At 49.9% G+C, this 16,012-nt stretch overlaps 1 protein-coding gene across 1 annotated transcript in view; it reads left to right on the top strand.

Moving 5' to 3' along the window:
• CDH22 (cadherin 22) overlaps window positions 1-16,012 on the top strand; it is a 143,914-nt gene that overhangs the window by 90,707 nt on the left and 37,195 nt on the right. Inside the window, exons 5-6 of the mRNA XM_070801795.1 lie at window positions 9,777-9,944; window positions 14,593-14,786. Of these exons, the coding sequence (XP_070657896.1) occupies window positions 9,777-9,944; window positions 14,593-14,786 (362 nt within the window). The remainder of the gene's footprint in view (window positions 1-9,776; window positions 9,945-14,592; window positions 14,787-16,012) is intronic.

Genomic DNA, 16,012 nt, shown 5'->3' with positions numbered 1-16,012 from the left:
ACTGAATTCAGGGACACCCAGGAGCCTGGGGTGCCAGCAGAGAGCCCCGAAAGACAAAAGTCAAAGCTTGCGCCCTTTCTCGGACCCACCCAGACTCCTTAACTTGCTTCTTCTTGTTGGGGGCCGGAGATGATTCGGGATTGCTAGGGAAGATTCATGGAGATGCTAAAGAGGGAGAATGAGGGGTGACAGTGAGATCCTGCAAAGGGCAAACCTTGGAGACCTGGGTGAATGCACAGGACTAGATTAAGGAAGGGATCTGGGGTTTCCTAACATCGGCACCTGGGATGGAAAGGGGCACCATCTACAAAAACAAAAGGATGGGTGTGGCTTAAGAAAACTGTCGCGGGGCAGAGGAATTACTGAGTATGCTTCAGGATCTGGTGCAGAGCTATTTAATTCGATTTTAACTCCATTGGCTTTAAGATGCGAGGAGGGAAGAATCGTCTAGAATGGGCCATCTGAAATATGGGCGTAAAGCTCCAAGAACGCTTGGGACTCTTTGAGCTTTGGCTTCCCTGTGTGCACAAGAGAGATAATAATACTCATCTCACGTGATTGCTGGGAGGGTCCAGTAGGAGAATTCATTCATTCATTCACCAGCTCTTTATTGAATGCCTGTACATGTCCTGCTGTCTCCAGGCCCTAGGAGTGCAGCAATAGACAAACCCGAGACCCTACCCTCACGGAGCTTTTAAGTAGGAAATACAGAAACAAGCACATAAACATGCAACATAATACTGAGTAGCAATGAGTGCTAGGAAGACACCTAAGCAGGATAAGAGAGTAGACTTCGATGAGGAAATCAGGACAGACCTTTCTGGGGAGGTGACACTGGGGCTGAGCCCTGAATGAAAGTGAGGGGGTCGGCCAGCCGGTATCTAGGACAGAAGATGCAGGCCAGGGAACAATGAGGGTGTGATGGGCTCAGTGCAACCCCTGGGGATGATGATGATGCAACCTTCATGCCTTCATCAGCTTTAAGGTGGGAAGGAAAAGGCAGGCCAGAGAAATAAGGGCAGGGCCAGGACCGAGTCTGGGAGGTGACAGGGGTGGGCAGATGAAGCATCAGACTCCAAGAGAATGAAGAGGATGGCCAGATTCTAAGAAAGAGCATCCCCCGCTGCAGAGAGCCGGGAGGAAGGTGGCAAGTAGGAGACCGTGGAGCCTGGGCGGGCAGGAATGCTTCTCAAGAAGCTCGAAAGTGGGCACAGGACAAGGCAAGTGGAGAAACACAAACGGGGTCCTTGTTTTCAGGATCCTTCAGCTTCCACAGTCTGAAAGGGTCTTTGGGGAGGTATTGCCCAGGAAGGACTCGATGTTTCCTCCCCGAGCCTTCGGCCCCAGGGTAGGAGCCGCCCTGGTGCCATTTCCAGCCCCAGCTCCATTTCCCCAGCCAGGAATATTCCGCTGATGCGGGTCTATATTTAGCAGCCGCGGCGAGGTACAGTCTGTTCTTGCTGTGCAGATAGCAGGGAGCAGAGCCGGAAAGGGGCCTGAGAGGAAGGTGTGAGAGAAGGGAGGAGGCGGGGCGCCACGAGGCCCGTGCCAGAGGAGAAATTAGCGTGTGTGTTTTAAAGGCCAGGCCTGCCAGCAGACCCCCCACTGGGAAAACAGGGATGGCATTTGCGGGGCTAATGAGGCGTCACTTGGGCTCCAGGGCCCCTTCTGCAGCATTTGGAGGGGACAGCGGGGGCGGGGAGGATAACAGCTGGAACTGGGGGCGTCGGGTGAGGACGAGGCTGTGGGGAGCCAGGGCCAGGTTCTCATTAACAGCCCCCGCCCAGCCACCATCCCAGCAAGAATAGAAAGCCTCTGGCTCTCAGAGACTTCCAGATCTCTGCGGAACGTTCTTAGCTGAGCCAGAAACATTGGCTTCCTGAAGAGGGAATGAAACTCACCCTTGTAAGTGCCAGATCCCCGGGGGTCAGGATGATGCACTGGATCTGGTTTCTGCCTTCATGGGCTTTTGCTCCAACAGAGAAGCCAGATACAGACAGACAACTACACCCAGGCTGCAAGAGGCAGGCAGAGGGTCTATGGTTGTAGGTCCGTAAGTCAAAATGTTTATTAAACACCTACTATGTGCTGGACTGTATAGATAAGATGACGAACAAGGCCACTGTGGATCTCGGTGCTTGTGGAACTGATTTATGGGGTCCACAACCCAGGACTTGAGGAGGGGGAATCCTCAAGGCATCTCCAAAATGTGGGACCTGCTGCTGAAGCTTTGTCTCATTTAACCCACATAAGAGCCCTTTCCACTGAGTAGTCCCATTGTACAGAATTGGAAACTGAGGCTCAGAGAGAGTTAAGAACTTGCCCAAGGTCAGATCAGATCAGATCAGATCAGTCGCTCAGTCGTGTCTGACTCTTTGCTACCCCATGAATCGCAGCACGCCAGGCCTCCCTGTCCATCACCAACTCCCAGAGTTCACTCAGACTCATGTCCATCGAGTCAGTGATGCCATCCAGCCATCTCATCCTCTGTCGTCCCCTTCTCCTCCTGCCCCCAATCCCTCCCAGCATCAGGGTCTTTTCCAATGAGTCAACTCTTCGCATGAGGTGCCCAAAGTACTGGAGTTTCAGCTTCAGCATCATTCCTTCCAAAGAAATCCCAGGGCTGATCTCCTTCAGAATGGGCTGGTTGGATCTCCTTGCAGTCCAAGACTCTCAAGAGTCTTCTCCAACACCACAGTTCAAAAGCATCAATTCTTCGGCACTCTGCCTTCTTCACAGTCCAACTCTCACATCCATACATGACCACAGGAAAAACCATAGCCTTGACTAGACGAACCTTTGTTGGCAAAGTAATGTCTCTGCTTTTGAATATGCTATTTAGGTTGGTCATAACTTTCCTTCCAAGGAGTAAGTGTCTTTTAATTTCATGGCTGCAGTCACCATCTGTAGTGATTCTGGAGCCCAGAAAAATAAAGTCTGACACTGTTTCCACTGTTTCCCCATCTATTTCCCATGAAGTGGTGGGACCGGATGCCATGATCTTCGTTTTCTGAATGTTGAGCTTTAAGCCAACTTTTTCACTCTCCACTTTCACTTTCATCAAGAGGCTTTTGAGTTCCTCTTCACTTTCTGCCATAAGGGTGGTGTCATCTGCATATCTGAGGTTATTGATATTTCTCCCGGCAATCTTGATTTCAGCTTGTGTTTCTTCCAGTCCAGCGTTTCTCATGATGTACTCTGCATGTAAGTTAAATAAACAGGGTGACAATATACAGCCTTGACGAACTCCTTTTCCTATTTGGAACCAGTCTGTTTTTCCATGTCCAGTTCTAACTGTTGCTTCCTGACCTGCATACAGATTTCTCAAGAGGCAGATCAGGTGGTCTGGTATTCCCATCTCTTTCAGAATTTTCCACAATTTATTGTGATCCACACAGTCAAAGGCTTTGGCATAGTCAATAAAGCAGAAATAGATGTTTTTCTGGAATTCTCTTGCTTTTTCCATGATCCAGCGGATGTTGGCAATTTGATCTCTGGTTCCTCTGCCTTTTCTAAAACCAGCTTGAACATCAGGAAGTTCACGGTTCACATATTGCTGAAGCCTGGCTTGGAGAATTTTGAGCATTACTTTACTAGCATGTGAGATGAGTGCAATTGTGTGGTAGTTTGAGCATTCTTTGGCATTGCCTTTCTTTGGGATTGGAATGAAAACTGACCTTTTCCAGCCCTGTGGCCACTGCTGAGTTTTCCAAATATGCTGGCATACTGAGTGCAGCACTTTGACAGCATCATCTCTCAGGATTTGGAATAGCTCAACTGGAATTCCATCACCTCCACTAGCTTTGTTCATAGTGATGCTTTCTAAGGTCCAAGGTCAGATAACATATAAATGGTGGAAAGAGGGCTTGAACCTGTATCTCTCTGACTCTAAAGTCCCTCATTTTTGTGCTACTTCTTATCTGACTCTGTGTAGCCCTGGCACATGATAGCCCCTCAGTAAGGCCCTGATAAATGAGTCAATGAGTGAATTTTCAGAGCCAGATTTTTCTTTAATGATTTTATTTATTCATTTCGTTTTGGCTGTGCTGGGTCTTCATTGCTGTGGGCTTTTCTCTGCTTGCGGAGAGTGGTGGCTACTCTCACTGTGGTGCGCAGGCTTCTCATGGCGGTGCTTTCTCTTACTGTGGAGCACGGACTCTAGGGCGCACAGGCTTCAGCAGTTGCAACTCACAGGCTTAGTTGCTCCTCAGCCTGTGGGATCTTCCCGCACCAGGGATCGAACCCGTGTCTCCTGCATTGGAAGGCAGATTCCTTACCACTAAGCCACCAAGGAAATCCAGAACCAGATGGTTTAAGAGCTAATTTGAGAATTTTGCTTCAGACTCTCAGGTGGATACCAGCTTCCAGGATGCTTCTCCCCACGTTGGGGGTAGAATGGGGTGTGGAAGAGAGCAGATGGCAAAATACACCATCAAGTCCTCCCATCCTTGAATTGGCCTCCTAGTAAAGTAACTTCAGCTCTTCCCATCGAGGTGGGAGGAGCAGTCTATTTCCCTGCCCCTTGAATCTGGGCCACCTTACAACTTGCCTTGGCCAGTGGAATGTAGTGATGTTCTGCAGATTCCTAGGTTAGGTCTTAAGAGACCTTGCAGCTTTCATGCTTCTCTCCTGGAACATGGTCCTGAGATCACGGTTTAAGGAAATCAGCCCAGCCCACAGGAGGATGAGAGAAGGCCTGGTGAACAGCCAGGATCAACTGCCCAGCATGTATCAATACATGAGGCCATCTTGGACCTTCCAGCCAGATGGCCTCCAGTGAAATGCAGCTACAGGAGTGAGCCCAGAAGAGGAACGGGCTGGGGAATCTCGATTTCTCTGTTAGCTATCTACCGCTATGTGACAAACTGTCCCCAAACACGGTGGCTTAAAACAGCAACAATTTATTATTTGTCACGATTCTGTGGGTTGGCTGGGCAGTTATTTTGCTGGGGTCACTCACATTGCAACGGTCAGCTGGCAGGTCAGCTAGGACAGCTGTGGCCTTTCATCTTGGGTTTCTTCACGGTGCAGTGGTCTCAGGGTTCCAAGGAGACAAGCCCTGGCACACAAGGGTTTATCAAGTATCTCTGCTTCTGTCACACTTGCTGATGTCCCGTTGGCCAAAGCAAGTCCTATGGCCGAGGCTGGAGTCAGCATGGGAGAGGCTGACCCAAGGCATGGATCCCAGCAGGCGTGGTTCCTCAGGAGCTATCACCATAGCAACCTGTCATTGGGTGTGGCCCAGGGGGACAGGGTCCAGAGGCCGCATGGCTTCAGGGTACCCACCTCCTAGTTGTCCAGAGAGGACACCTGCTCACACACTCAGCACGGCTTCATGACCCGTTTCTAGGGATGAAGACTTAAGTGTCCCCAGTTCCTCTGCAGTCAGAAGTGACAGGGCAGCAAGGAGGCCAGTCACACAAGCGTGGCACATCACCCACAGCATAGATCTCAGTCAGACCCCTGCTCCCAGCCCCACTCAGAGCCGGGGCTGCTGAGCTTTTGGTCCACAAGCTCATCCATGCACAGTGGCCCCATCACCAGACTCCACATCTTTGAGATCCTAGACATAAATGACAAAGCTTAGCCCATAGATTTCCTTGGTGGCTCAGATGGTAAAGCGTCTGCCTACAATGTGGGAGACCTGGGTTCATTCCCTGGGTTGGGAAGATCTCCTGGAGAAGGAAATGGCAACCCACTCCAGTATCCTTTTTTTTTTTTAATTGGAGGCTAATTACTTTACAATATTGTGATTTTTGCCATACATTCACATGAATCAGCATGGGTGTACATGTGTTCCCCATCCTGAACCCCCCTCCCACCTCCCTCCCCCTCCCATCTCTCAGGGTCATCCCAGTGCACCAGCCCTGAGCACCCTGTCTCATGCATAGAACCTGGACTGGTGATCTATTTCACATCTGATAATATACATGTTTCAATGCTATTTTCTCAAATCATCCCATCCTCACCTTCTCCCACAGAGTCCAAAAGTCTGTTCTTTACATCTGTGTCTCTTTTGCTGTCTCACATATAGGGTCATTGCTACCATCTTTCTAAATACCATATATATGCGTTAATATACTGTATTGGTGTTTTTCATTCTGACTTATTTCACTCTGAATAATAGGCTCCAGTTTCATCCACCTCATTAGAACTGATTCAAATGTATTCTTTTTAATGGCTGAGTAATACTCCATTGTGTATATGTACCACAGCTTTCTTATCCATTTGTCTGCCGATGGACATCTAGGTTGCTTCCATGTCCTGGCTATTGTAAACAGTGCTGAGATGAACATTGGGGTACATGTGTCTCTTTCAATTCTGGTTTCCTCGGTGTGTATGCCCAGCAGTGGGATTGCTGGGTCGTATGGCAGTTCTATTTCCAGTTTTTTAAGGAATCTCCACACTGTTCTCCATAGTGGCTGTACTAGTTTGCATTCCCACCAACAGTGTAAGAGGGTTCCTTTTTCTCCACACCCTCTCCAGCATTTATTGTTTGTAGACTTTTTGATAGCAGCCATTCTGACTGGCGTGAGATGGTACCTCATTGTGGTTTTGATTTGCATTTTTCTGACAATGACACTCCAGTAGTCTTGCCCGGAAAATCCCATGGACGGAGGAGCCTGGTGGGCTACAGTGCATGGGGTCGCAAAGAGTCGGGACACGACTGGGTGACTTCACTTTCCCTTTTCTTTAGCCCACCTTAAGTGCTTGACTGGCCTGCCCCCGCCGCCCGCCCCTCTGCCTGGCTCACGCAGGGAGCCCCCCACCACATCTCTGGCCCGTGATCACTCCCCTGTCAGTCCATCTGTCTGCTCTCTCCTTTCGGCCCTCCCACCTTCTTTCTCCACCCCTCCCTGTCCGTCTGCCTCTCTGGCGTCCCTGAGAAGGTCTGTTCATGCTGCCCTTGCTGTTCTTGGCCTTGCTTTCTTCTTTTTTCTGTTTCTCTCCAGGCCTCTGTCTCTCCGTGGGTCTCCCTTTCCCTCTCTTCCCCTCCTTTCCCTTCTTCTGTGCCTCCGAATATGTGGCGCTTTCCGTCTCTTTCCGCTCTGACCTCTCAGATTCCTCTCTGTCTCTCTCTCCTTCACTTTCATCCCCCTCCCTCTCTTCTCTCTTCCCTTCCTGCTCTTTCCCTCCTTCAGCTCCTCAGGGTATAGGACACACAAGGGCACCTTCCCAGTAGGGCCCCTACCATCCCAGACTTGGGTCCTGCCCTAATCCCCAGAAGGGATTCCTCTAACAATCCCAGTGTTGAGGTCCAGCACCAGGGAGATGGGGCAAGGAGCCCAGTGCATGATTGGAAGCATGGCTTGCCTGATTAGGATGGAGATGAGAAAGGGCTCTCTCAGGAGCTGAGACAGAAGCGCAGCATCACTCTATCAGAGGCCTGCACTCTCCCCTTGTACCTGAGGGTGGGTGGGGTGGGGGATACCAGGCTGGCTGGGCAGGGGCCCACCATCCTTACTGAGGTCCAGCAGAGCCGTCCACAGCATGGGCTCTGGCCCCAGAGAGCCTGCTGGAATCCTGACTGTGCACTTTCTCCGTGTGCGACCTTGGGCCAGTACTTAACCTGTCTGTGCCTCCATGTCCTCATCTGCAAACTGGGTATAATCATAGCACCATCCTCATAGGGCTGATGAGCAATTTCAATGAGGCAGTTCCCTTAAGGTGCTTGGAACCATGGCAAGTGCAGGGTAAATGCACATCCATGTCAGTTATTGTTACTGTCACATGCAGTTCTCATGAGTTGAAACTCTGCACCAATTCTGCCCCCCAGGGACCATTTGCCAATGTCTGGAACTGTAGCTGGGAGGGGGAGGGCGCTGCTACCAGCATCTCATGGGTGGAATTATCCTGCCCGAGATGTCCACGGTGCCAGTTGGGGAAATCCTGCTCTTTGGGGAGGTATGTGATGGTCCCATTTTATAAATGACAAAACTGAGGTCCAGAGAAGTGAGGGGTTTTGCTCAAGATCACCTGGTCAACAAATAGCAGGCCTGGGATGTATCCCAAGTTCGTCTGTTTCCAAGTCTCCCCTGCCCTTGGAAAGATCAGTCCAGGCCAAGGAGCAGCCAGGAGGGAGCTTATTGAGGAGTCTTGAAGGCTGCTGATAGAGGGTCTCCATGACCCCTGATTAGACAGACTGCACTTTCCGTATCTCCATGGGATCCCACAAAAGCAGGCACACCCCCTAGATGCACCACCCCTGGCTCCCCCAGTCACACACACACACACACACACACACACACACACACTACAGCCTCTCCTCCCATTCTATTGCCTTTATTAGAGGCTAGGGGCTGTCTGGGGACATCAGGAGGGAGAGATTGGGTTTTATGGGGCGCATCGTGGGGCTGCTGGTGCGTGACTCCACCTGGTGTTCAGGCCCTGGGCACCACCTGCCACCACCTGGCGTTCACAGGTTGAAGTGGGTCAGGGGTGGGGGGACTCTGACTGGCTCATCAACTCCCCCTTCCCACCTGATCTCCCACCGTATAAGCAAGTGTCTGGGAGACCAGAAGTCCAGCCTTCCCCTGCTCAGAATTCATCTCACAGCCACCCCTTCCTGCTGCTCCTCTGCCTGCTTCCATTAACAGTTTGAAGGGTTGTCTGATCAGCAATTAGCTGGTGCCTGGACAGAGAATCTAGGGCCGGGCCCCAGAGGAAAGGGCTGGGGTCCCCAGGGCTGGGTGATGACTTAATCGTGGAGGGTGTATGTGTGTGTGTGAGAATAAGTGTGTGCTAGTAGCTGTGTGTGTGCCTGTGCATGTGACCTCATAGGTGTTACCTGTGTATTAATGTATTAATAGTACGTCTAAGTGTGTGAGACATATCAGTGTTTATGTGCGGGCGAGTGTGACTCCATCGTGTGTTTGAGGGTGACTGTCAGGCCAGTTCACTCAGTTAAACATTCACCAAGCTGCCACGCTGGGGCTGGCTCTGGGCTGAGTGACACCGACCCAGGATGAATCAGACACAGGCCAGGCTCACCCAGAAAATGTCGGGACTCCCCCTCATATGGGGAAACTGAGACCCTGAAAGTGGGATCGGAGGCTCAAGGGGGAGTCACACAGTGCCTGATTCTAGGCCTTATGCCTCTTTTTAGTAAACTAAATAGTCCATATTCTGTTGCTTTTGGGTTGCATGTGAGTGTGTGAATATGCATGTATGTGTGTGAGTGTGTGGATGTATGTTAATATGTCTGTATATAATGTGTGTGTTTTGTGTACAAGTGGATGGGAAGGTTTGTGTTTTAGAGTATATGTGCATGTATCTGGGCTTCCCCAGTGGCTCAGCGGTAAAGAATCTGCCTACAATGCAGAAGACGTGGGTTTGATCCCTGGTCTAGGAAGATCCCCTGGAGAAGGAAATGGCAACCCACTCCAGTATTCTTGCCTGGAAAATCCCATGGACAGAAGAGCCTGGCGGGCTACAGTCCATGAGGTCTCAAAGAGTTAGACGCGAACTGAGCAACTGAAGACACACGCGTGCGTGAATCTGATGTGTGTGAGAGAGGAGTGTGTGTGTGAGGGTGTGTGTGTGTGGAGTGCTGAGTGTGAGTTATCTGTGAGCCTATCTGTATAAGCATGCAGGTGTGTGTGTGTGTCTGTGTGTGTATGCTGAGCCCCACACCTACACGGTGGTCATATCAATGTCTTCTGCATCAGCAACTCCCCTCCTGAAGTTGAATGAGCCTGGCCTCTGCCTTGGGAGGGGTCTCTGTATCAGTTGGCAGCCGGCAAGGGGCATCCCTGGCCTCAACCCCCCACCCACAGGTGTGATCCGGACGGCCGTGCCCGACCTTGACCGCGAGAGCCAGGAGCGCTACGAGGTGGTGATCCAGGCCACAGACATGGCGGGCCAGCTGGGCGGCCTCTCCGGCTCCACGACCGTCACCATCGTGGTCACTGATGTCAACGACAACCCGCCCCGCTTCCCGCAGAGTGAGTGAGGCCTTCCCAGAGGGAGGAGTGGATCTGTGTGTCTGTTTGGTCATCCCTCCCAGCCACCCTCTGACCCCAAGCTGCCCTGCAGCCTTCTCGCCATAGAGGGCCTCCCCGATCTGTCCAGCTGTCTATCCATCCAAGTCACCCCAACCCCCTCCCCCCTCCAATCTTGCTTTTTGCAAGAGACAGCCCCAAAGTTGTCTGATTTTCCATACATCCATGTAACACACTTACCACCCCTCCCTGCACCTTGCTTCTGGCCAAGAGTGAGCCCCTGTCTGTCCACCCACTCCAGCTGGTCCTTGCACACACCCCTGTCACACTTATTATGTGTGATCTGCTACTGATCTGAGCTTGCAAAGGTATGCTGGGGATGGAGGGACAAACACAGGGGTCTTTTAGACATACAGACAGAGGCTGCAGCCATGCCCGGGGGCACCTATCATTTGTACATAGAAATGCCAGGGTCTGGAGAGACAGGGCTTTTCCTCTCCTCCGAGCCTGGAGGACTCTGTGCTTCTGAACTGGGGGAGGGTGCTTTCCACTCTCTGCCTCCCCAGGCACAACAGAGTGGGGGTGTCTTCTCTGGTCCTGTCCTCCACCTCCCATCAGCCCAGCCAGCCCCTCCGTCCCAGGTTTAGACGAGAAAGCTGTGCCCAGGAAGCCGCCGAAGCTGGCAGAGACTAAATGCCATGGGGAGCCGGGCTGATCCCTATCGGGCGAGTCATTACTTGAGGTCTGCTGCTCTCACATTAGGCCCTGCCACAGGGGACTGACCCCCGAGAGATAAGGGAATCCAATCCCTTAGCTGAGAGCACATCGCAGCCTAAGCGCCTCAGTCCAGACGCCAAGTGGGGTGGGCAGAGCCCGCCAGCCAGCTCCCCGTCTTTGCTGTTGCCCGGGGAACCCAGTCCAGCAGCCGCCCTCAGCCACTCCCCCAGCCCAGCCCCACTCACTTGATGGGGAAGCTTCAAAGCCCCTGTGAAGGGGCGGGGCCACCCAGTTTGCTGTGTGCCAGGCTGTGTGCCAGCCTTGAGCTGGAAGGAGGGGGGCAGACAGAGGGGCCAGAGCCCCTGGAAGACTCTTATTTATTCACTCATGTATTCTTTCTTTCTTTTTTTTAACCTTTTCATTTTATATTGGAGTATAGCCAATTAACAATGTTGTGATACTTTCAGGCAGACATCAAAGGGACTCAGCCATACATATACATGTATCCATTCTCCCCCCAACTCCCCTCCCATCAGGTCTCCCCCCAACTCCCCTCCTATCCAGGCTGCCACAGTTCCCTGTGCTGTACAGTAGGACCCTGTTGGTCATCCATTTTTAATATATAGCCGTGTTGTTCATCTATTCTTTCTTTATTTCTTTATTGGGAAGTACAGCACACAAACAGAAATGCATAAAATATAAATGTCCAGTTCAGTACATAATTACAAAACAAACACTCTTGTAACCGCTGACCAGGACCCAGAAGCGGCCACAAGTCCTTTCTTGATTATAACTTCTCCCCCTACCTCTTCTTCCAGAGTTAACCACCATCCACTTTCATGACCATCATCTCTTTGCTTTTGTTTTTCTTTTTTATCGAAGTATAGTTAGTAGATAATAGGGGCTTCCATGGTGGCTCAGACAGTAAAGAATCTGCCTGCAATGCAGGAGACCCGGATTCAGTCCCTGGGTGGGGAAGATCCCCTGGAGAAGGGAATGGCAACCCACTCCAGTATCCTTGCCTGGAAAATTCCATGGACAGAGGAGCCTGGTGGGCTACTGTGCATGGAATCACAAAGAGTTGGATGCAACTGAGCAACTAACACTTTCACTTTCTTTGATGTATAATATTATGTAAATTATAGGTGTACAATACAGTGATTCATAATTTTTAAAGGTTTACTCCATTTATAGTTATAATTAATTATAAATTAGTTGCTATATTCCCCATGTTGTACAATATATTCTTGTAGCTTTTTTAAACCTAATAATTTGTACCTCTCAATCTCCTCCTCCTATATTGCCCCTGCCCACTTCCCTCTTCCCGCTGGCAACCATTAATTTGTTCTCTATATCTGTGAATATGTTTTTTTTAATATTCTTTAGATAATATATATATAAGTGATATCACACAATATTTGTCTTTGTTTGTCTGACTTATTTCACTTACATAATGCCCTCCAAGTCCATCTTGCTGCAAGTGGTAAAATTTCACTTTTTTATGGCTAAGTAGTATTTCATTATATATAAATATGCATATATACCACATCTTCTTTATCCAGTCCTTTAGGGTCGATTCACCCATGTAGGCATCACCTAACATTATAGTTTAATTTTATAAGTTTTTTAACCTTATCTAAATTGAAACTCACAATACAAATGATTCATCTTGCTTTTTTATCTCCCCAAATTATGTTTGTGAAATCACATGTTATTGCTTCTAGCTATAATGCATTCATTTTCAGTGCTGTATAGTATTCCACGATTTATCTATTCTCCTGCCCATGGACATTTGTGTTGTTTCCAGTCTGAGGTTATTATAGAGGACACCACTTTGAACATGGTTGTATGTGTCCCTCCTGCTGTTTTGCATGCAATTTCATTAGTCTACAGAGGAGCAGAATAAACTCATCTTCAAGTTTACTAAATAAAGCCAAATTGTTTTCCCCCATGAAGAAATGCATGTGTCCATCATACCATATCCTCACTGATACTTGGTATTGTCAGATTTCTTTCATTTGTGTTAATCTAGTGAGTGTATACTAGTAACTCATGCTGCTTTTCATTCATTCACTCACTAGTCACTCAAACATTTCATTTATGTGACAGCCTGGTGTTCTGCCAGGCACCATGAATGCCGGATGAATAAGAGATGTGGTCCCTGCCTTGCAGGAGCTCACAGCCCGGAGGGAGGGAGAAGACAGAGGGAGGGAGAATAAACAGAAAATAATAGGGAAATGCAGTAATCCTTACAATAGGATAAGCCTGGGGGCCCTGGACACACGGGACCAGAGCCTGGAGGTCTGGGAACCTTCCCCATTACAGGAGGTAATAGTCACTGAGACTAAAAAGGAGAGGAAACAGGGGAAGCGAAGGCAGAGAGGAGAATAAAGCGAGGGAATGGCTAGAGGTGGCACAGAGCAAGTCATCCTGAAGGAATTACAAGAACTTCAGCCAGGCTAAGGCTCATGTTGAGGTGGGGCATTGGAGGCATGAAGCTGCAGAAGTCAGCAGGGGCCAAGGGGCTTGTACAACTTCATTCCAAGTGCAGTGGGGAGCTATGGTAAAGAGTGGGGAGTGGCATGGTCAGCTTGTGTTAAGAGTCCCCCCAAGACTCTTTTGTGAGAGTCAATCAGAGACAGCTACACCACACAAGGGTATTCAGACCAGTGGGGGCTCCAAGAGACACATCCCCGGTGCCACAGCCCCTGCTTCCCCTGGGCAGGCCCATCACTTAGCAAATCACCCCCACCTTCAACTCCACTCTGGGAGGACAGCAGGGAGCCATTTGAGTTCCACTTGACCCTCACTCCTTCTGGTTTCCCCTCTGCTTCCCCACTCTGGTAACAGTGGCCATCTTGCCAGTCTTCAAACATGCCAGGCACTGCACCCACCTCAGGGCCTTTGCACCTGCTGTTCCCTCTGTCTTTCCCAAATATCTGCTTGACTCACTGCCTCACCTCCCTCAGACTTTTGCAGAAATGTTGTCTTTTCCTCGATTACCACATTTACAGTTTTTTTTGGCTGCATCCCATGGGATGTGGGATCTTAGTTTCCCGACCAAGGATTGAACCCTCGCCCCCTGCATTGGAAGCACAGAGTCTTAACCACTGGACCGCCAGGAAAGTCCCAATTACCCTATTTAAAACTCCACACACACCTTCATCATCACTCCCCATTTCCCTTCCCAGTTTTATTTTTCTCCCAAGTACCATCTGACATCATATTTTACTGATATGATTGTTTCGTGTCTTTCTCCTTCCGTTAAGAGAAAAGCACTGTGAGCCCTGGGATTTGGGTCTGTTTTGCTTGTTGCTGGAACCCCAATGCATAGAGCTGCATCTGGGACATCATAGATGCTCAATAAATATGTGGAAATGAAGGAACCAGTATCATTAACATCCACAGCAACAAAAAAAAAATCAGTGTGCAGCCCGACTATTTGAATGCAATGTGTCCCATTTATTGGGTAGGGAACAGATACTAGTCTCTGTGCTAAGCAATTGACATGCATTATCATCTCAGTTAATTGGGAAATGACAGTGCTATTAGGAAGGCACTATTATTATTCCCATTCTACAGATGAGGAAAACCAGAGCTCAGAACTACACAGCCAGGACTGACTCCAGGGCCGTAGCCTTGATCACTGTGCTTCTCTGTCCCCTTTTGGGCAGATGAGGACACTTGAGTCCCAAAGAACTGCCGACACTTTCTCAAATCAATCAGGGAATAAAGCCAAGGTCAGAATTAGAACCCTCCTCTTTGCACTGCGTCCGGCATTTCTGCAGAGGAAGTGTCTCTCCCAACACCAGTCCTGGCCAAGCAGGGAGCTCCAAGGAGCCCATCTGAGAGCCCCCCTCCTCTCCCTTAGCGCTGGTGGAAGCTGGGGGAGGGGCTGCCTTACCATCCCCACTTACAACTGTATCCCCTACAGAGATGTACCAGTTCAGCATTCAGGAGTCGGCCCCCATCGGCACGGCCGTGGGACGCGTGAAGGCCGAGGACTCAGACGTGGGCGAAAACACAGACATGACTTACCACCTCAGGGAGGAGAGCGGCAGCGGCGGGCACGTGTTCAAGGTCATCACAGACAGTGACACGCAGGAGGCCATCATCGTAGTGCAGAAGGTGCGGCTGCCCCGGAAGTGATGGGGGAGACAGACCCCAGGGCAGCAGGGTCGGGTAGGGGGTCACCGAGCAGCCAAATACCCCATCCCACTTCACTCCAGGGGTGAAGTCTCTCCAGGGACGCTGGACCAACCTGGGAAAACGCTAATGCTGTCCTTCCCGTTTTACAAATGAGAACATGAGACACAGAGAGGTTAAGTGACTTGTCCAAGGTTGCACAGCTAGCAGTCAAGAGCCAGGAGTCAATCCAAATTTGAATCTGTGCTCTTACATACTACGCTGTGCTACTTCAAGTTCACACCAGGCTTTTCACACTCACTGTTTCCTTTCATCTTGATGTTACCCTCGGAAGGAAAACATATTATGACTGTTTTTACAAGTAAGAAAACAGAGATTTAGAAAGGTAAAAGGGCTTGCCCAAGATTATACCTGTAAGGGATAGAGTAGGATTTGAACCCAGGTCTGGTGACCCCAAAGCTCTTTCTTTCTTGAGTCTAACAGCCTCCTTACCCACTGACCAGCCCAGGAACCAGAAGCTCAAACAGCAAACTCAGCACCCCCTAGGGAAAGGAGACAGAGGTCAGATAAAAAAGCAAAAATCATCTTCAAGGGCTTGGTCACAAGCTTGGCAACTCAGGGGTGCACAGGCCTTTGACACTGTCCACTCCAACCCTGCTGTTCCACGGGAGGTCTGAGTCCCCTGCCTGGCCTACAAACAGTCGTAAGCCCTTTGTATACTCCCAGGGATGGGACACTCACTCCCTACCAGTGTCCTGCTCCTCCTTCTCCCATTCAGCCACAATCTATCTTGTTCCCGTCAGCCCAGGCTCTGCCTCCTGGGACCTACAGAAACATCTGCCCTGACAGCCCTTCATTCACTCAATAATCAAACTCTCTCCCTGGCCACGAGGGCTTGAGGATAGAGAAAACTCTGTTTTTTCAACTAGGATAAGGATATGAGGCTAATACTTTCAATTAAGTGTGAATAGCGTGCCAGCCTCCTTTCCAATGCTTTCCATGTATTAACTCATTTAATCTCTACAACAACCCTCTCAGTATTATTATTGCCCATTTTATAGGTGAGAATCTGAGGCCCTGAGTTCAGTCATTTGCACCCAAGGCCAAGCATCTTACAGAGAAGTTGTAGGGACAAGGCCCCAGGGAGTCTGTCTCCAGAATCCACCCTTTTAAACATTACATGGCTTTCGGTCTTCTGACCTCCACTT

Source organism: Bos indicus, chromosome 13 (assembly GCF_029378745.1).
Source record: "Bos indicus isolate NIAB-ARS_2022 breed Sahiwal x Tharparkar chromosome 13, NIAB-ARS_B.indTharparkar_mat_pri_1.0, whole genome shotgun sequence".
Classification (NCBI taxonomy): domain Eukaryota; kingdom Metazoa; phylum Chordata; class Mammalia; order Artiodactyla; family Bovidae; genus Bos; species Bos indicus.
The sequence above is the reverse complement of the archived record's forward strand: the minus strand, read 5'-3'. Positions and strand labels throughout refer to the sequence as shown.